Here is a 23,120-nt window from a genome sequence, read left to right on the forward strand (position 1 = left end):
ATTTTATTGTACAATTTTGCGTGCATTTTTTGTGTGTGCATAAAAAGTATAATCTTTGTGAGCTCTTAATCTTTTATCTCAATAATAATGTACATGCGCGCGCGTATCTGTAATTAAAAATATGTTTTTATTTTCTATCTCTTTTATTATCTGGTTTCTTAAATTAATTTTTACCTTTTATATTTAACTTTTAATCTAATTCGTGTCTTAGTTTCAATTTTATTATTTTTTCATGTTTAGGTTGTTAGATAGTATATTACCGATGCTTCACATTTTGTTTGTGCATCTCTCATCTTATTTTATCATATATTTTTGTTATAGTATTGGCATTAAAGAGTTATTATTATTATTCCTTTTGTACGTAGAAGAGAATCCAGAGTGTAATTAATTTTATGGATAAACAAATCCTTTATATTTTCACCCTTTAAATTAAAAAAAAAATGTATCATTCTGCGTAAAAACAGATAAAATATTTATCCGAATAATTACAGTGGGAATTTGGCCGTTTAAAAGTACATCAGCTTTAAAAATTTTCGGTTATAGTCGATATCATTATTTATGATTTGCGGCAAAACCAGCATCGCGATACGCGCCATTTTCAGATGATGCATTGTTGCTGGATCGTAGATACTGGCCGTGAACGAGATATATAAACCATCAGAATTTTACACGGACATTATACAGCCGTATATTTACGATAATGCATTATTTGATTGCAGTTTTACGACGCCGTGCTTTTACTATTATTCAGCCCAGAGCATAAAACCACGCTCGGTGTGTGCCGGTTCTGTATCTCGCAGTAAATCAAGTGCGAAGGAAATCCCTTGAATACGCTGATCCGCAATAAAAATTCTCGGGACAATCGCTCGTAGAAGGAAACATTCAGAAACGAGTCGTGGTTATACAGCGATGCTTTGCTTGAATAATATCGACAGTCGAACAATAATTTACTGCATATTGCTCTTCGAGTGCGTTTTGTAAGAATCATGCACAATGTAATCCTATTCAATTAATACGAATTATTTTTTACGCTCGGTTGACCTTTTTTTTTATCTAAATGTGAGCCTTCGCGTTGACATTTAATCGTTTTATACTCATCTCCTGCGTAACGTCGACTATTTTAAAAAATATAAATGGAAAAGACTAGAGTTATTAAAAAGTTTATCGTGTATATTCATTGCACAGTATACTTATTAGTTCAACGAGTAAAGCGGAACTCTCTTGCGCTCAGTACAAAAATAATGGAATAAAGCTACCATAACTCAGTTTGCATAAGACGCGGTTGCGTTGCGTAAGACTGTAGCTATACGTGAAACTTGGTATAGTTGTTTAGCAGCGTTCGCTGTATCCTAAGTATTGCGATTTTAATAATGCTCTACGGGTAAAGCTCGTGCGTATTTATGACTCTCAGCTAAAATAGTAGGTAATATTATCTTAAGCCTTGTAAAAGTATTCTAACTATGCTCTTGACTGCGGAATGTTATTACCATTATTAAAGAGAATTATTACTATTATTATGGAAAATATTATTGAAATGTCATATTATTTCTTTTATGTCATATATATATCTCGTGTAATTATCCTGCTCGCGCAAAACTTAGCACAATCTTTCGAATCGATCGAAACATATTGAACCAACGTGAAAAGTACATGTATACAATGAACCTGCAGTGTACAGTGTACTATGAAAGGAAGCCGTGCGGTCAATTTATCCACTGACGTTTCCGACGTGCTAGCAATGCGAGCTTATAGTTTGGTCATCGATTCTTCGCAGTGCAACGTAGCGATGTTTCATCATTGTTTCACGTTCACAAGGAGATATTTATAGAGAGTAATGTCCTAGAATTAATTCTAATTGTAAGATTTGTATGTGTGTATTGTTCAAGTTCATATGAAAAAAATTATTAGAATTATTTTAATTAATATATGATACACGGTGACAGAATATTCAAGATAAATGTAAAGAAAGATATTAAATATTATCATAAAAACTATTAATGTTTATTTAAATGTTTATTTTTATTTAACATAATTGACGCTTTTTTATTTGCAATTTCGTTTATGCAATAAAACAGACAAACAAATCTAAGATATATATATATATACGCGTACATTTCTATCCACAGTTTCTTTATCTCTTTCTCTTTCAATTTTCAAATGTCCAATATCGTCGCTGTCTTAACTTTACGATGCTGTGCCACCATAAAGTTAGTGTATCGAAAATTACGACATGACATTTTGCAAGAACTATAAGCCATTTTAGGTTAGCCACTGAGCTTTCTTTTACGGAAAACAACACCAATGATAAGTTGCGATGTAATGACTTTGTTGAGCCGGTATTCGAGTCTTAATTTATAGCATCAAAGCTTAAAATAATACCTGTTTCGTTTCGCTTCTAATTGGAAAAACGTTATAAAGCTATTTTAAATCAACGTTTTTAATAATTGTAAATTCTTCGTTTTTTTTCTCTTGACATTCCAATTTTTTTATTGCTTAGGAGGAATTAATAAATCAATATCGGGGGGGAAGGATTATACTTCCTTAATTCTAAATACATATTTTTCCTCTTATATATGTGCTTATATAGAGAATATATAAAACTAAATACATTTTCTTAGAATAAATTCATATTTGATTTTTTTCTGGAACAACGTAAAATTAAAAGCATATTTTTATTTTTTCAATTATCTTTATCGGATGAACATTACGTTTGTGAATAGTAAATCCAAAGAAAAATTTACTATCGCATCTTGGATACAAAGGTATTTATTCACATATTTGTCTCTTCTCTTTTATCGTATACTTTTTGGTAGCGAAAAGAACTCTGTCATGTCAGACATATTAAATAAATGTTAGACAGTACTCGCTGTACAGTTCGTATACTTGGCAATTTCAACTTCCGGAAAATGATGCTGCATGGGAAGGCAGTCGGCGAGGAAGGATCTATCTGGGGAACATAGTCTACCACACTTTATCTCCTTCTTATAAATGAAACAGGTTATTTATTATCCAATAAAGAGACACTCCTGGCACGCGGCACCCCGCTGGGTACTTTACGGGGGTGGCAACCCCTGACGTGTAAATATCGAGGTTTCTCTGCGTCCCTCTCCGGAGACCACTGTACAGCGTTCCATCTTTTACACTAGTTTTCGACAGCACATATTCCACATGCCGCATGAGAGAATCTCTAGTTAGAAGGAAGGAAAGAAGTCCTTGGTGGCCAATTTTTCGATCAATTATTTTAACATTCTGATCTCATGAGTCTACTTTATACGATCCAATAAATTAGCGGTTAACAGTTCGATACTAAGTATCCATTACTCAAGTTACTTAGTAGAGTATTAATTATCGAAAAACATGAGTTTGTAAAAGTACTTAATAAGAAATCCAGTTCTACATTTTTATTTAATATTTAGTAGTTTTTTTTATTATAAAAAGCAACATTTTATATACCTATTCAAATGTATATATGATAATTTTATTTATACTTTTTATTGGTAATTTGTTTCGTACTTTTTATTCCGAAAAAGTCACTTGTAGGCACACATGATACGATTATATTAAATTTCCGTTTTTCTTAGTTTTGTCAGATCTTATCTTCCGGATGGATTGTCAGGTGCGCTTTTATGTACCGCGGCATAAATGAAAAATTGTTGTGAAGCTAAGCCATACGACAAAATGGCCTTCATTAAAACTTCGTACGGCTTTATGGAGGCGACTAGCCAGAGGTTGTTTTGCACATGGTAGTGAGCATGTTGCGTTGAGACCGGGCAACGAAGCAAGCTGATATAGCCTATGTAGATTGCGAGATATGAAAATCCGGGATTATCAAACGCTTTGCCTGCCAAGCATGAAAGACGCGACAATTTAATCACATGCACTATAAAAAGATTCGCAAAGCAACCCACTATGCGAAGTACGGTCTCTTGGACTTTCTTGAAGCCATGATTTTTAAGGAATACATCCCGAGCATACGCTCGCATTCGCGCACACACGCGAAAACTTTTAACGAAGTTTCCGAAACAACTGATTGATTTTCTCTTAACTCGAGCTCGAGTTATTCTCGGAGACGTGCAACGCATCTTGATTATCGTTTCAGAGGTTGACCGGAAACAGCATATATTATTTCCATCTTTGTAGATAATTAATAAAATAATAAAACTAACATATAACGCTATCACACTAATGTATAGTGAATCAGGATTTTTAGTAAATTGGGATGTAACAGTAAATTGGAGTGATCTTTGATCCATTTTATTTCAATTTATTCAAAATCCTGACGTGCTTTGCAAATTCTGTCCGTAACATAGCATTCTACGCGAAAAAATCTCGGGGTATGTATACTATGGTATTTTGTAGAAAGAAAGAATTAACTTTGTCGAACAATGTAATTGGAGACATAGATAATGTACAAGGTGGCGCACAAAATTGTGTCATACTATTTAATTATTTTATTAAAACTATACTTGTGAAGTATTGATTTTTTAACTGTGTGAGTAAATTCTCGAGAGAGTTCATGGAAATTCTGTTAGGTGTGGCATCACGAATCCAAATTGAACGGTAAAAACGCACACACTTGTGAAATGGCGGATAATGGACTTAAAATGTTGAGCATAAAGTGAAAGTTGTGTTGTTTTTTGCGGAAACAAAGATTGTGGCAGAAATTCGGGGGTGTTCCGTTCACATTGTGCAGATTTTTGTCAAAAAGTAGTTTAGACGTTAGATACAAGGGCATAGCCTCTAAGAAATTGTGAGATAAAACGGTTATTTACATATAATTTATTAAAGACAATTTTCTAGGCTTGTGATTAATTCTATACAAGTCCTATACCAATAAAAAAATTAATGTTTATGTAAAGCAAGTATAGTATAACATTTCGTGCACCACCCTGTATTTCACGAACTATACGCGTCTTCACCTCCGTCCAACTCCGACTGTGTGAGCAAATTTTGTAATTCGTGGAAATTCCGTTAGGTGTGATGCCACACCTAACAGAATTTCTACGAAGTACAAAATTTGCTCACACAATAAAAAAAAAATCGATACTGTACAAGTATAGTTTTAACTAAATAATTACATGGTACGGCATTTCGTACGCCACTCTAAATGATGATACAGGTGATTAGAAGTAAATTTACTATAATAATTGATTTTAGGAATTATTGTGGAATTATTAGAAAAATTTGACATGACATATCTCAACTGGAATAAAATAGCAAATTAAGTCAGGATAAAATGAAAGTAATTTTGCAAAATTTGAAATTTAAAAAGAAGTTATCGAGCATAAAGGAGAACTTTCTTTCGCAGCGAATTAATGACTGCAATCCTTCGTAACCGTGTCATTCGGGACTTGCGCTTGAAGGACGCAGCAGATCATCTCTTCGGGATTATTTCGTCACGGATACTTCGCTCTTCTTATTTCCTAATTGATCCTATTAAGACGTCTTTCAAACAAGTTAGATTTCACGCACCGACGCTTCTCACGGGATGTTCATTTTGGCTAAACGGTAACTTCCGTCAATTCTTTACGAAAGAATTCTCGTTGTATTCGACAGAATAATGCTTTTCCCCGAATCGTGCCGAGTTCTAGCAACTTCCGGATCCGTCGCGATCCTCGACCGAATTTTCTTAGAGGAAGGCACGCAAGCTCTCTACTACTCGGATAGACTTCTTCGTTGTTCTCCATTGCCTTGTATTCTCACTACCCAGACACACTCTAGTATTTTCACGGATTGTGACTTATCCTCGATGGAAGCAACGCATACCTTCTATGCAATCCTCTTTCTCGGAGGCAGAGAAGCCAAGGTACAAGGCATGTTTGCATCTTAAGACGGTGAAAGGAATTTCGAAAAATTTGATAGCTATCTGTAACCAGGATCACGTCATAGCTTACGACGAAAAATTTCCATTTAATCGTGATCATCGATGTTGCATCTCACTAAAGAATTTCGAGGAATGGCAAAATGATGACATAATTTTTCGTTGAATGTATTTATCGAATTTTACAAAGTATTATTTTGTCAAGAATAATTACATTATAATCACTTAAATCCACATATTGAAATAGACTTTCGTCAAGAATATATGTATATAAAATATTGACTGAGTTATCTTTTTTTTTCATGTTATCAGACTAGCGTTCTGCGTTGGATTTCCTCTTGGACTTTTATCCGCTTTTCTCATTCTGCTGTGTAACTCTTACACGAATCCTATCTCCGTATTTTTCTTCACCCTTGACAGTCCCTTACTGAGCTCTCGGAAGTAACCCCTACCGGGCCGTTATACCACTACGAAACATCCAACCTTGGATCTTTCTTGGTATCTTCCTCTTCTAATATTTTCCGATACAGCTACATCTTGACGTTGAGCCAAAGTCGCGCGCAATATGTAATACATCCAATTTCTAGTTTTCTCTGGCCAATTCAACCAATTTCATTTAATGTCGCACAGTTAGAATATCTTACGGCAGATACTATTCGATCGTAATATATGTTTATATACGTGAATATTTCAAAACGAACACTATATATTCTAACAACAGATATTGGAAACCAATCGAAGAGCAAGTATCTATGTAAATTTAAATATCTATGCCATAATACTTCCCTGTAGAGATAATATTTAATTTTTTATTCATTCTAGGTAATTAAAAAAGAGCAGATTGATTCAAATTTATTATAATATTATTTATGATGTAACAATAAAATCTCTAATAAGCAATTGAATTTATTAAACACAAGAATGTTGACTAATTATCTATTGGGTAGTAGTTTCATTAAATGTATAAAAAATTTATTCAGTGACGATTCATAGCCGGAAATACTATTCCGAGAATGACGAACGCCATCAAATGCTAATGGATTCGGCCAGGGGTAATTCCGATCCATTATCTCGCTTGTAGAGCCTCAATCGTGCGGTCTGTTCAATTTATCCTTTTGTTTTCTTTCGCGTTCTGTTTTTTTTTTTGAACCGACTCCCTCTTCTCTTCTACCATTCTTTTTCCTTAATTCTCCAATTGTTCGCGGTCTATGATTCATTTAAGTAATTTCACACTGGTTTGTATGTGACTGTCATAAAATCTTCAGTAATATTTAAAATCACAGAATAACAATTAATCTTATTACAATCGGTACGATATGAAAAAGTAAATTAAGAACATAATTGTTAGATTTTTACAAAAGTAAAATTATTTTTCAGAAGTATCAATCAATATTTTTTTCAGAACACGATACTTCATGAGGATTAATATGATGTGAAAATATATATAATTAATAAGGGATTTAATGTTATAAAAAGTATAATTTTGTTTGTTCCAGGCTTTGGCCAGGATATGCCAGTGCACATAATAATCTTGGAACTCTCACGATAGACGATCAAGCGGAATATCATTTTCTAGCAGCTATTAACGCTCAACCTGGCCACGTAAATGCTCATTATAATCTCGGACGATTGTACAGGTTAGTGAATGATAAACATCCTCTCTCCGCGAAAGTGTATTATATATAACATTGCGGATTATCAATTATTAAAATAATTATTAACTAGTCTAGTCGTCGATAAAATTCATGAATTATATGATCATCAATTAATTATAAGAAACCGTTGCTTCTCTCTATGTGATAAAAGTATCTCTCCATCTCCTAGTTCACCGTTATATCAACGGGTTATCGATCCAACGCGAGCCGCGTTTCCGACGGTAAATTTAGCATGAACTGTAATTCCGGTGGCATGGTTAAAATTAAAGTTTAATTAACGTCTTCCTACTTGATAAATTAAAATTTAATTAAGGGCAGAAATAGGACATACGGTCGGCCAATGCGTGTATGCAACAATTTTCCGTTCATTGTGCGTAAATTGTGAAAACAAGTGATCTCATTTATTTCTCTTCCTCTTTCTGCCGAGAAATTTTGTTTGAAACCTGCACATATCCGATGAAATATTTATGCAACGACTAATTAAATATTTTTGGTTTCTCATTTGCTTTTACACATGTATATTCTGTTTATATCTTTCCTTTTTTATCTGTGATTACGTAACAATAGAAATTATGAAAACAAACATTGTTCTTGCCATTAATTTTTATTAAAAATATTTTACATAGCACAGATAAAAAAAACTTTTGACAAAGAGACATTTATTCGTTCTCTATAATATTGAATTCGATATTTAACTCATTCAGTAATCGGTCATAATTATTAACTATTTAATGTAATGATTTTTTTCACACCAATCTTATGTTAGCATAGTATATCAATTTAACATTTATGCAGGAAATGGAAAGTTACTTTTTAAAAATAACAAAGTTATCATTACTCATTACTGAATAGAAAAAGTAACAAGTTATCGTTACTACCGATTTTTAAAAGTAACTTGTTACAGTTACCATTACTTGAGAAAGTAACTTTTCGTTACTTTTTCATTACTTTCTTAAACTCGATGACCACCAATCACAGCGGATGGGTGTCTAGGAGTTTTCTAGTCCCAAGCGTTATGAGTGGCTTGCGTCCAATCGAATCGTGTCCAATCGTATGCAAAGTAACGATAAAAGTAACTGTAAAATTTGTTACCGTTACAGTTACCAAAAAACCTAACCAAAAAAATGTAACTACTAATGCGTGTTATCATTGCGAATGCATTACTCATGTTATTCACATTATTTATAAAGAAAATGTAAAAATATAAAATATTTTCTATTACTCTTGAAAATGTTCCGAATTTCGTTTAATTTCTATTATTTTTATTTCTTAAATATCGTTAATGTGATATACAGAATAACGGTCCCCAATTATTTTCTTCAATATTTCTATTTGTGTATCAATTTTTAAGAAAATAAAAAGAATTACAAAAATTCTAGTAAGATATAATTACAAATGTATATAAAAAGACTTCAAGGACTTTAGGGATAAACTTTAGGAAATAGTAGCTCTCACCAAAAGAACCAACTTTTGTTAATGAACCTGTGTCTTTTTCCCAACGAATTTATAAAAAACTACACGTTCTTGTTTAAACTGGTAGTAAGATACACAATCAATCGCGCGGCAGCATTGCGCGTGACGTCTGACAATACTAGTCCATGTGTTTGCTTTTCTGTTGGCTTTTTGTAAAAACAAAATTAAAGGAAGTGAACTATCATTGTCAAATGCCACACAGAACTGAACGCAAAGCTCTTTAAAAATATATCGGAAGATACTGGTTTCTTAGTAAAAACTGATTCTTTTGATGCTTTATCCTTTGAAATTTGTCTTCGAGATCCTGAAACACTCTCTGTATTATGTATTTTGAAAATATACTTTTATTGCGCACGCGTATCCATTTTTGCAAATTTAATTTTTGTCTTCAAACGTTTCCACAATTACATGGCGTATAAAATAATTCTCACAATCCAGAGTTGATTCATGTGAAGATTAGCAAATATAATGGCATAGGATATAATAAATGACAAATTTATAAAAAAACTTGCTTTGGAAATATTTTGAGGTAATCTAAAACATATTTAAGATAAATTAAACGGATGTACGTTCATATGAATGCTCTTTTATCAATTAATATTTCTTCTTTCCATTAGATGAAATAGTCGATGGAGCGATAGTCATAAAAAGCATCGCTCAAGCTACGGACGTAAACAGTAAAAACGGTATTGTCGATCAGCATTATTGGCGTCGGCATTCTCTGACAATTACCGAGTCTTTTGTCGGCGTAAAGTCGATTACATGAAAGCGCACGACTATAATTCAACCGGACGCGTTCGCGAAATTGCCGTTCAATTTGTACAGGAACGCCAAATTTATCGTGGTACCTTGCTCGTTGGTCTTTTCAACGTCGAGCCTTTACCAGCCTATCAACCTACTTTGAAATATATAGCATTTTCATCGAACAATAAAGCAACGCAAGCAAGAAATAAATATATCCATGACAGTAGTTAAAGCGGCTCACCTGACGATATTGAATGATTAAATATTCGAACGATATGCATGGAATTTATAATTAATGCTAATTGGAATTGAATTGTTCGTTATTAATTAAGAATAATAAATAACAATCTTCCAATTACATTACGTTTCTTTACTTATTTATTACGTTCTATTAAAATTGTTCGATCACTGTTTATGTATCTATAATACGCTGAAACGTTTTAAAATTCATTTATTTGATTCCATACAGAAAACAATTATAAAATTTATTATAATAGAATATTAAATTAGTTTTTTTTAAGAATTTATATGTAAAAATTTATGTACTAAAGTTGTCCGTATTAACTCAAGTAGCAAAGTGACACCAAGGGTGGGTTCGGAGAGACGCTATTAGCACTATTTGTGTCATTCTATCTTCATCGTCCATTAAACATGAAACAAGGACAGTATAACACAAATATCGTTGATAGCGCGCTGCCCGAACGCAGCCAAATGATGTTCTGACAGCGTCTTTATAACGTCAATAAGACGTCATTAAAATGACACCTTGCTACTCGGAAAATCCTACGTTTCGTAACGTCTAAATGTGTTTATATACGATATTTCACATTCGTAAAATTGTGCTTTTAGAAGAACGAATCGAACTGAACAGTGCATTGAGATGCTGAGGAGATGCGTGTCGCTGGATCCGGCATACGCACCGGCATTTAGGGTTCTAGCGAGAATCGCTACCGGTCCTGCAACAGGCGAGCTCCTGAGGCACGTAATTCACCTTCAACCACGAAACCCGGACGCTCTCGCTGAGTATGCTTACTGGTTATACAAGAACGGTGAGTTGCTAAATGAAATAAGCTTAGAGTAGTAAGTGGAAGACCTTCAAACCCCGGGTAGGAGAAGCACTACTTGTCGACAAAAGTAGAACAATCTCGGTCAGAGTTACCTGCAGTTACCAAGCAGTTCGCATGATCGCAATCCTAAATTTACACTCGCGGCACAAACTTGCTTCGTCTCTTTCAGGCAAATGGTTGCCCTCACTCCGATACTATTTCAAAGCGATGGAGATCTTTCCGTCGCACAAACCGTCGCTTATTGGTACGCTCAGGATTTTGAGGTCGCGAGGTCAGTGGTCTAGAGTACACCAGCTCATCATCAGGTAAGCATTCACATTCTATGTGCATGTGTATATCGTTGAAAATACAAAGTCACCATTACAAATTAGTAAAATTGCCTCGACCTACTCTATAGGGTTATTATATAAGAGAATAATAAGAGAATATAATGAGAAACTCTATAATGTTATTATATATATGAGTACTCTGTAAGATTACCTATTGAGAAGGCTGTACGAGAATAGTATCCACATGTTGCTTTCTTCCACGCATCTAATCATTCGCACAACAATAACGTTGAAATGGGTGAAAGAGTCACATCAAAGCAATTTCCCCGGATTACTTAAAACAGCATCGAATATACACTGGAGAATATCGCCGCAGTTTCGGTTGCGCAACGTAATGTCCGAATTTGTAATTTCCTCGGTAGCATTGCGAGATCATGTACAAACACGGGCTTTTCCGCATGTTACGAATTCCGTGCATGCGACGAAGCGTGGCTCCGTCGCGCGGAAATCCTTTCAATTTCAGATGGGCTTTACAGCGTTGCGCGAATCGAGCAGCGGGCTTATTCGCGCGGCAAGTACTCGGTACGTTAGCGCGCACGTCAATTCGCAATCAATGGACGAATTCAATTTTTTTCCGGCGATCTCTCTGAACTCGATCTTCGTTCCGCGCGGATTGATTAAAAATTCCACGTGATTTTCGTATTTCGCGAGAAGTATATATCGAAGAATAAAATTAAAAAATTAAAAAAAAAAGAAGAGAGAAGAAGAAAAAAACGAAAATAGATTCGATACTGTTTCGCGAGTTGATGCGATCGTTCTGTCTCGACGGTCGAGTTTGCCATCGGCCGTTTATGTACGCGGCACACATCTACGTACACACGTAGATTATACGATAACGGGCGCGCAAGCGGCTGGTCCCCATGTTTTCGCTGTGACTGCCATCACCCCGTCGCCCATTTTTCCACCCTCACACTGTAATCCTCCCGCGTCCCGCTGTGTGCAAATAGCGCCTATAAAACACGCACGGTAAATTTGCCAGCGACGATTCGCGCTGTTTTTGTAGTTGGTGTTCTCTCTCTCTCTCTCTCTCTCTCTCTCTATCTCTCACTCTCACTCTCACTCTCATTCACTTATCCTCTCTTTCTCTCTTTCTCTCTTTTTCTATTTCGACGGGCTTGCCAACAACGAAGTGCCGCGGCGGCGAATCGTCGTCCGAACGTATACGAATTTTACAGTGCCAGAGATAGGCACGTAGGCGTGGCCCAGGGGATGTAGGAGCAACGGGGCGAAAGGGGGTTAAAATTTTGGAGAAACAACGCTTGGAGAGGCGCCGGCGGACAGGCAGTCGAGCAGCGAGAACCATTTTCTCCCTCTCTCTTTTCCTCTGTGTTGCTACCACACGCGAAATTTCAATATGCATCGTTTGACAGATGTGGCGCATCGCTCGGATTTTAAATGCAAATATAAATCTCCCCGCAGCTCGTAACGAAATGGTGGGGTGAAGGGCATAAAGTATACAGTTGTGTAGGCTAGCTGAAGGAAAACGGAAAAAAATTTTAGACAGTGTCTATTTTATATGAGATCTAGATAATTACCATTTTTATGAGTTCTAGATAAATATAAAATAACAGATAATTGTTCTGTGTGTGTGTGTGTGTGTGTGTGTGTGTGTGTGTGTGTGTGTGTGTGTGTGTGCTATCTGCAGGGACTCGGACCGAACCGAAAATGGAACAGAAAATCGTTTTAGAACCCTTTTTTTTTAATAAAATGAAATCGAAACAGTACCCAAATTTTGTATAAAAGTTTATAATACCGAAATTGTAACCGAACCGGTAAAATTGTACGGTGTTTTTCAATTCTTTTTTCGGTTCTTAATCTTTGATTCTTTGAGTTCTTTATCCTTGTTCTTAAACTTTATCCTGCCCGTTCCTTCGTCCAAATCACCAATCCAGTATCACCGTCGCCATCTCTCTTAACAACTGGAATGCAAATATCTTATATGATATAAGGAATCTGGCGGAATCGCGAGACATATTTAATGTAAACTTTTTTTAAGATACTAGCATTTTTTTCACTTAGATTTTTCTTACCAACATGTTGCAAAAATTTATTCCAAATCATGAAATTCAAGAATACATTTGTAGACTTTATGTAATAAGTGAGATCTATCTACATAAGAACAAAATAAGTTGTAAAAAAGGATCGGGAGAAATATGTTTAAAATAATGTTTACGTAATTTTTGTTCATAGTTACGTGATCAGATTGACGCCTCTTTTCTATTAGGCTGTCTAGATTGAACGGGTGAACACGATCTCTCTCTTTCTCCTCCCTCTCCCCCTTCCTCTCCTTAATAGAATAAATTTAAAGAATAAATAGAATAAAGCAAGTAAGTAGAACCGAAAAAAAAACCGTCAAAAAACCGTAATTTTTACTGTTTCAGTTTTCTTTACTAGTAAAAAATTAATGAAACTGAATGAAACCGGAGCATTTATTTGATATTTTATTAAACCGGAACCGAAAAAACCTTTCTATCCGGATCCCTAGCTATCTGTTGTATTTATATTCATTAAAATTTCGTACAATGAGTTATTTTACACGTAGACTCGCAAATGTTAATATATACATAACATAATTCAAAGTAATTTCTTCATATATATATATATATATACAGGAATAAAACAATTATTTTATATTTAATATCCTTATATACTGTTTGCGTTTTTTTTAGAGACCTCAGTGCCGGTATTCTGTAATTCTTAACGACAGTTCATTATTGTTATTGCATAGATTTTTGTATTATATATACACACACAAATATACAGGGTGTTTGGCGACTACCGCATTTTTTGTCATACGTGGGTAGAACAGCCTATACTGAATCAAAAAGTCCTGTACCATTTTGCGGTGTCAGCAATAGTTAACAAGATATTAATTATTAAAAATTGCAAAATATTGGTCTTGAATAATTTTTTACTCAAATACTATCAACTTTACAGAAAAACTGCGAGAGACAAAAATCATTTATTTTCATCTCATAAAGTTCTGAGAATTTTTTCAGAATTTTTTCAGAATTTTTTAGTACCGTATTTTCTCATGTTGGTAAAAATAAGAAAATGGCGTCAAAATGGAGTACTAAAAAGTTGATAAAAAATTTTTAAAAAATTCTCAGTACTTTATAAGAAGAAAATAAATAATTTTTGTCTCTTGCAGTTTTTCTGTAAAGTTGATAGTATTATTATAAGAAGAAAATAAATAATTGTTGTCTCTTGCAGTTTTTCTGTAAAGTTGATAGTATTTGAGTAAAAAATTATTCAAGACCAATATTTTGCAATTCTTAGTAATTAATATCTTGTTAACTATTGCTGACACCTCAAAATGGTACAGGACTTTTTGATTCAGTATAGGCTGTTCTACCCACGTATGACAAAAAATGCGGTAGTCGCCAAACACCCTGTATATAATACATGTTTAAAATAACGATATGGATATTGTTGTTAAGAGCTGCAGCATGGGGGTCCAGATGAATATGGATACTATCGTTAAGAGCTGCAGCATAGGGGTCCAGATGAATAATTTGCGTTCTATATATTTTTATTTAAAAAGAAGTACATAAAACTGTTATAACATTTCATGACATTTTATCGCGCCATATTGATTAATTCGCCGTGCATTTTACAGGAGCACGATATTTTTAACTTACATATTATTGGTAATGAACACATACACCAATAAAAACGAGGAATTCACATTTGTCGCTCGATGCACTCAATACCGCGTATAAATCTGCAGTTGTAGGAGAAATTTATCATTCAGGATGTTCTTGTCCGTCAACATACAAGACAGAGTTTGAAAAGCATTTATTCAATCCGACGGTCGCAAACAGCAGTACGGGGACCTTGTTTAATTATATTATTTCGAATGGCATCAGTCATCAACGAGAAATGTGCCGCAAACTTTTTATAGAGCGCGAGGGTGCTTCACGTTTCATTTATTTAAAGCCAAGCTGAGGCAAGTTCCCAATATTTCCGCTTTCCATTCCGTACGCGATGGTTGGATTAATTTCTCATAAATCGCCTGCGGTTTTCGTTGATTGGGTCACGGTTTCATTTGTGCCTCGCTCCGGGACACGCCGTTTCCGATCTGAAGTAATTAAGTGTCGCGATCGGCACGTAGCTCGATATCGAATATCTCGTTCCCGTTTGCTTTTATGGACGTACAATATGATATTGACATTGTCGAGAAAACCACCAACTGAACGTGTGACATATTACGATACGATACCCCATTTTGGGACAGTTGCACTCTCTCTTTCTCTCTCTCTCTTCCCTCCTTTCCACTTTTTCTCTTTTATCCTCTTCTTTCCCCCTCTTATCCTTTTTCACTTTCAAATAGTTTAATAAAAATTTATATTTGATGAAATATTTTATGTATAAGTTTTGCAGATTTTTCTAATAACTTAGATAAGAGTGATCTACATTCTTACAATAAAACGTATTTAAAAACATGGATAGTTTTTAATTATAGAATTGTAGGATGCCAAAGTTTTCTCAGATAACATACGCTTTTTTCATTTATATAGAATTTTGTTTTATTTTAATGAAAAATTAAATTAATTTATTTTATATGATAGAACATTCCACACACACACACACACACACAGATATAATAAAAATTATTTAATTTTCTCACGTATAATTTATAATAACAGTAAGATTGGAAAAAAGTGCTATCTCAGTTCTTATGAAATATGCTATATCTTATTCGATTCTTCGAAGTCATCGAGATGGACCATAATTTCTTACGGAGATAAAATCTAATAGTCTCTGGACGCAATTTTCTCAACCATTGACGGTCTTTCCACTATATTGTCGTTAACAATGGAGTTATGCTCCACGGGGTGTTTGTGCTTAGGGTGACCATTATTGAAAATATGAAGAATGACTCGATCGGATGCTATAATCATTTTTTTTCGTATTTTTTTTGGTACACTTGTAATAACAAGTGAATTAAAAAATATGAAAAAAGCGTTTTTATGGAAAGATACATTAGTTTATATTGAAATTTATTCATATCACGATATAAATACCTATTTATTTATTTTTACAGCTAATAAATTTATAATGATATGCATTATGTTAATTCGATAATGGGATAAACATTTTATTCGTACGCAAAAATCGTATTCGCGACAACTTGTAAATAAATGCATGAAAATTGAAAATGGATATATTTAATACCTTATTTTATAATTAGTTATTTATTTTATGTGCAGTCAGTAGTTTTTTATAGTCGAATTAACAGCACGAATACTATATTAAAACTATATCTCTTGATCAATAGAGAAGGTTATAACAACTGTTGAAAATACCGCTAATTATTGTTTCGTTTTAGAAGCGCATTTTCTTCATGAATGTGTTAAAATCGTTTGATCATGGCATGTGAAATCGCCTGGTACAAATGTTTTCTATTCAGTGCGTATCCATTTCATTTAAAGAATTATATAAATGTTCAGTTTCCAAAACATTTGGCTAAATTACTGTAAAATGCAAAGTCACGTGCAACGAGTGTCGAAAGTGTATGTTCATATGAAAATAATGTTGAAATATAGTCTCATTTATTGTTTAAATTTACTTATTTGCCTATCATTAAATTATGCCGATTCAAATAATTTGGAACTCGGAGCGCGTGGTGTGCGCGTCGAGATAAATATTTATTGGCTCATTAATTAACGTGTAAAGATCATAAAACTTTTATTGGAGACATAAAAAACACAAAATTTTCTCGTAATCGTAACTACTGTTATAATAAAAGAAAATAAAAATATGTCCCAGCAGGCGAATCGTCTAATAACGTCTAAAATAAAGAAAAACATGAGAAGTTAGCCAACGATCGAATGGCTGACTACAGCAGAAGTTCGTCGAGCTATCCTTGTTTCTTTTTCTATCAGGTATATAAATTTAAAGAAAAGCCACGGCAGATAATGGTACGAACGCAGTGACGTCATCGCCGTTGCGTTCAGTGCTCGACGAACTGATAAATCGAGAATTTACCGATGCCTACCTGTATTCCCGTAGTTTTGATCAATAAAACGCAACGCGTTCATTCGCGCAAACGCTCCTTTTTATCTTCGAAGTCATAAACATGAGAGAAAAACGATTGTCTACATCACCAATTTCGCCGGCAATCGCAAACTACAACGACTCATCGTTATGGTTGCGATCTCACGCAACTTTTAACAGCAATTCGGATACGAGAAAGAAATGCGCGTGTGCCGCAATAATTTTAGATCAACCTTCGCCACTATCGTTTCCGGGATGCAGGATGCGATATTACCCCAGTGTTCCGATTCGCGCGCGACCGCTCGCAGCCGACATGGTCTCTATCTTCCGCTGTAAATAGCGATTTTATAATTCATGGTATGCCGTGTTTCATCCGGTCTATCGGTGAACCACCGAACGGCCGATATGACCGGTGGTAGCCGCGCGTTACCACTTCGTTACAACCACAGTTGAATTAGAGTTTATTTCACACGAATGTCCGTACGAGATAGAACGGCTCGCGGTTGGCTTTAACAATACTCACCGCAAAACTTTAATTCTGCAAAACTTTAATCCTTAAATCTTCTAGTAAAATCATAATAGTGGTATTTGCGTAGCAGTATTCATTTTTGCTCACAGATCGAAGCGTAAGGTGTTGTATACACCGATATTTGTAATATTTGTAGTAGAAAAAATGGATTTGTTATAAAATTGTAGATACTGATTTCAATATTATAAAAGCCAACATCGATATCGTCATTTTTTGAACTTCTTTTATAAATACTTTTTTTATCTGCCGTTTTCCATTTTGATATTATTTAGACTGAATTGGTCATGTTGCTGCAACGTGCATGTTGCAACAACATGACTATCTCCCAGTAGGACGTATACGATCGATCACGAGCGATTTGAAACTGACCCGATGTGCTCGGAGACACGTGAGATTGCTAAGTCACGTTGCGATTACAGTCGGTTCGGACCAGCCGAACGTCAACGTTGTCGCTGGCGTGGGTCGATATTGGCATTGATACTGGATGAGGGGTGAAGCTATTCGATATACATAGGCACGCGTTCGATTAACCGGTACGAAAACGCTGGTATTGTCAATGCTTCGAACCTGCTCTAACTGCGTCCGCGTAAATGTTACAGCCTTGATAACAATCAGGATTATTCGACTGACTGAATGTGCACCGGGACAATACGGCGTTCACTTTGAAATCACAAGATTTATTCGCTTGCTTGAAAATTATTGAGTTACAATTATGCGATATATTATGTCTATGACGCACGTCGCATTAAAGCTACATTTTTTTCTACATTACGTGAATTGTAACCCGTAATATTCGCAGTGCAATCGGTTTGCTGTACAAAAAGTGATGTAGATTTCACGCTTTTTCACGCGATAGAATCTTTAGATCGGTGATATCTCGGTAACGAGTTACAGTGACAGATTATAATGTATGAATCGTTCTTTTTGTGAACTATAATCAAGCGTAAACGGTTCTGAGATAAAGAGAATAAAGTAGAACGAAACTAGAGCTACGTTATATGTATAGATATTTTACACGGAGATTATCGAGTGTGAAATGCTACAGTCAAGTTTATGAGTCAAATATACAGGGTGACGATCCGCACGATTTTTCAGACATTTCTGACAGTTAAAAAAAAATTGAAGGGTGAGTATTCATCTGTTTTATATAGCCTACAACATGCGAGAAAAAAATTAAAAAAATTTTTTTTTCATAAGGAAATCATCTTAAATTTTTTAAATAGCATCATACAATTTTTTTTTCCATAATATTGTAGGAGTCTTCAAGACAAATTCAAATCACGGTCGAAATATCACTTTTATTTTTATTTTATTGATTTTATTGCATATTTTATTAAATAAGTACGTATGTATATATGTATGTATGTATATTCTGTGTTTTAGTCAGAAGTCGTAAGTACTATTGTTACAAATAATTGTTACAAATTTTATATTACGTATCAATAAAATCAATAAAAGTGACGTTTCGATAGTGATTTGAATTTGTCTTGAAGACCCCTACAATATTATGTAAAAAAATTGTATGGTGCTTGAATTAAAAAATTTTTTTAATTTAAAATGACTTTGATCTTTTTATTAAAAAAATTTTTTTTTTAAGATTCTTTTATCGCATGTTGTAGCCTGTATAAAACAGATGAATATTCACCCCTTTTAACTTTTCTTTTAACTGTCGGAAGTATCTAAGAAATCGTGCGGACCGTTACGTTGACCATCCTGTATACATTGATACATATACTCGTAAGATCGCGAATATTGGTATCATTCTCGTCAATCAACTTTCCCTCTTTTACGCCTCATAAATACGATGTTCAGGCGTGAGTGGAAAAATCACGGATGAACTAGAGCGCAAGTGACGCGTAACAAAAGGGTGTGTTACTTACAAATTTATTTTATGGAGGGTGTCTTCGGATGTTGAATAATGACACTGGAATTACATCAGCGCGAAAATTTATAGTGAGGAAAATTTTAAACGTGCAAAGAGAGAAAGAGAAATAGAGAGAAAAAGGGAGAAAGAGAGGGAGAGATTCAATTTATAAAGAGGAAATAAATCTTCATTCTCTCCAGCAATTATGTATTGATTTCTATAATTTAAGGAATGGATCTCTGAGAAAAACGCACGCTTTTGCTCACGAAAATATTTTACAGTTTGCTATGCAACACAATTTTACACAAACCACGAAATAAAACGAATATAAATTATGTAACACGTTATAACACTGGCATTTTATTTTCCTCTTTGTTTCAGATGGCATTTAATGTTACGAGCGAAACGAGGAGGCTTCATCTATCGCGGAGACTTGTATATTCGTGCGTGGGAGTTACAAAGCGAGTCTCGTCAAAGGACTCATCAACATCAACGGAATCTCTGTATATCGGTTAGTAGTTTCGGTCATATGAGCATTGTATAGTAGCAAAGTGTTTCGTGGATTTAGTTAATTTATCGTTTCTCATACTGCCATCTGCTATCTTAATGCAATAGTACCTTTGTGTGTCTATCAAAGTGGATAATCTTATAAAAGTTATTACTAGCACGATACGATGCGCGATTTTATTTCGTTTCTACAAGACTTAAGATTCTTTGGTCATGCCGTGTCACCATAATTCTGATTAAATGGATGTAGCTCCGTTTAGTCTCTTTCCTTCTGTCTTTCATCATTCCAGTCCCATTTCAACTTAGTTTTCTCGAGAATGACTTGTTCCACTCATTAAAGATTTAAGTACTTGCACATTTAGCCACACATTATCCTCTTACCGTTTTGTCTGGTTTAAATCGCTTTTGTGATAATCACATGCACACTGATAATAATCTTAAAGCTGCCTTTTTGCTAGAACATTTATGAAGTTTCAGAAATGAGAATACCTTTCTGAAGTCATGCAAAGGAAAAATGTAATTTTTTCTCTTTCTTTGTTCAACGAATTTATACGTATCAAAGGAAGCACGCAAATAAACGTACATTATGCACATACTTAAAATTTTAATCACACACATACATAAATCATAAATCAAAATCATCTATAAATCATAGTGACATGATAGAATTTGAAATATTTGGGTGCGCGCAAAAGTAACGTCAGCCATGACTAAAAGCATGACGTACACAGTGAGTAAAATTTGCCAAAGTTACATAATTCTGAAATTGTATTTAGCTCAACTAGAAACTTCTGTATTTAAACTGATATTCAGCATTAATATTCTCAAGTTCTCATATTCTCTCGCTATTCAAAAGCAATACTATTAATTAATTAATGTACCGTATCATTACTGTGTACCATTTAACATTTGCAGTTATATGTCTTCAAATGTAACAATCATTTAATATCGCGTTAATTTCGTATATCGATAACGCTCTTCGCATTCATCATGAACAATCGTGAGTGAGTTACTACGCGTAGCAGTTTACCCCAGTTTACCCGTCCGTACAACGTACGCCGCAGTAATCTGTAAATCACGGAGAGATCGCAAATTTCGCTGGAGCATCGGCAATTGTCTGTTGTAGGAGAATGGATGTTCGAGACCGCGCGTGGCCAGCGTGTCGGTGCAACTCGAACAAGACAGCAACAAGTCGGAACAGCTGCAACGGGCGCCGCGTTGTAACGTGCGTGCTTGCAGACAGCCAAGAAAAGGGAAGACGCGTGTAACCGCGCCCACCCTGCTCGTGCAGAATTTTCTGGAGACGCTTTAGTCCGCCCCGATTGGGGAACGGGTCTACCTCCTGCTCGTTCGCCAGCTGAAAACAGGCCGTGAAAGATGAAGGAAGAAGCGCGATACTCTGACCGCGTAGCAGCCTCGTCCGACGATCGTCAGCGACGAAGAGAGTCCTATTATAGTGGAATGCCTGAATATTTTTCGTATGCTGTGTTTGTGTGCTATCTAGGACCGCAAGCCCGACCTGTCGCGGATCAATCACGATAACGAAATCTAAGAAGGTACGCATATATCGTTATCGTTTATATATATGTGTCCTCGCGTTCTTCGTGGCATCCTGTTTATCCTGTCGATCGGACAGCGACGATGCGAGTCGCGGTCTCTTCGAAAGAAATTAAGTCGCTAATAAAAACAAAAAATTCAGAAACAGATGCCTGCTCCGTAGATAACTTTGGCTTCGAACGTCGATATAGCGTTCTGAAATCGTTCGCCAGGACAAATGACAATGTGCGCTAATGGTGAGAATCGAATGCTAGAATTAAATTCCTTGAAAATTATTTTGCCACTTTTCAATTCAATATAAGAATATTTAACGAGAGAGGACCAAGGGAGATTCGAGCGATTAACTGTGTGCGACGAACGATTCTAGCAAGTTGGTTAATAAACGCGTACTTAATCGGATATGACTTAGAGCCATGTGCGTTCAAGTGTGTATCTACCTATACTTTTGAAACGTGATAATTGTAATTGGTAATATAGTTACATGTAGTACGACGTGTTTCTATAAATATTTGCTGTATCTCGTGTGTGCTTTCAACGTTTTTACGATGTCCGTTTCGGTGCAGCGATAAAGCTGTACCGTTGTATATGTAATACCAGAAAGACGAAGTATTTTAACAAACAGTATAAAAAATTAAGGATTGCATTCGTGAAAAATATTTCGACAAAATGATTTCGTTCGGAAAGTCAGCGAAACTATAATTATTTCAAAAATATTTGATATATATGAGTGGTTATCATCATATTAAAAATAAATCGACCTTGTTCTCAAAGAGTCTGTACGCATAAACATTTATAATTTTCATTACCAACAAACACATGCACACACATACGCACACATATGCATACACTGTAAAAAATGAAATATTAACTTTAACTTTATGAGGTATAGTGAACTTCCTGAGAAATGCAAAAGTGTTAAAATTAACATTTTTGTGTTAATTTTAACATTTTTGCATATCTCAAAAAATTTATTATACGCCATTAAGTTAAAATTAACATTTTATTTTTTATATACACAATCATTCTTTGAGATACAATATTTTTTTCTACGCCGAAGATGGAAGTTGTACACGAAAAATGAAATTATGATGAATTTTATCTTTTTCATAATAAAATATGACAATAGCGCATGAGAAGAGAATACGTATATACTTTTGAGACTCTTTTTCTCGGATCGTACTTTGTGTTCCTCTCTCGTAGATACGCAATTTTACGCACGTAAATACACGGTGCCAATACTAGGGTAATGAATGTGCCGCTAATCTGTGGCGTTTGGTATGGCTTTTGTATGAAAATTAAAGAAACAAATAATTTTAAAGAAATACATTCTTCGATGAGCTTGGTACGGCAATGTTCTATTGCAAGTATATCGTAAAAAAGATTTCTATATGAAAGCTTTTTTCAACATTTATGAAGAAGGGAGAGAGAGAGAGAGAGAGAGATTATCTCTGTAGTATTTTTTATATCGATTAAATTTTAATATCAAAATTATATTATTACTTTGACTGTAATACTGAAATTAAATAAAAGAATTAAATAAAATATTGCTGGAAACATTTAAAATAATTTAGTTA

At 34.7% G+C, this 23,120-nt stretch overlaps 1 protein-coding gene across 1 annotated transcript in view; it reads left to right on the top strand.

Annotated features, from left to right (window-relative positions):
* The window catches only part of LOC108758927 (transmembrane and TPR repeat-containing protein 1), a 140,849-nt gene extending 118,475 nt beyond the window's left edge, over positions 1-22,374 (top strand). The window contains exons 11-15 of the mRNA XM_018504170.1: positions 7,318-7,458; positions 10,543-10,742; positions 10,930-11,065; positions 19,864-19,993; positions 21,116-22,374. Coding sequence (XP_018359672.1) covers positions 7,318-7,458; positions 10,543-10,742; positions 10,930-11,065; positions 19,864-19,993; positions 21,116-21,301 — 793 coding nt within the window. The 3' untranslated portion in view covers positions 21,302-22,374. The remainder of the gene's footprint in view (positions 1-7,317; positions 7,459-10,542; positions 10,743-10,929; positions 11,066-19,863; positions 19,994-21,115) is intronic.
* The last annotated feature ends 746 nt before the right edge of the window (positions 22,375-23,120 follow it).

The sequence above is a fragment of the Trachymyrmex cornetzi genome, unplaced genomic scaffold (assembly GCF_001594075.2).
Source record: "Trachymyrmex cornetzi isolate Tcor2-1 unplaced genomic scaffold, Tcor1.1 scaffold16, whole genome shotgun sequence".
NCBI classification, from domain to species: Eukaryota; Metazoa; Arthropoda; class Insecta; order Hymenoptera; family Formicidae; genus Trachymyrmex; species Trachymyrmex cornetzi.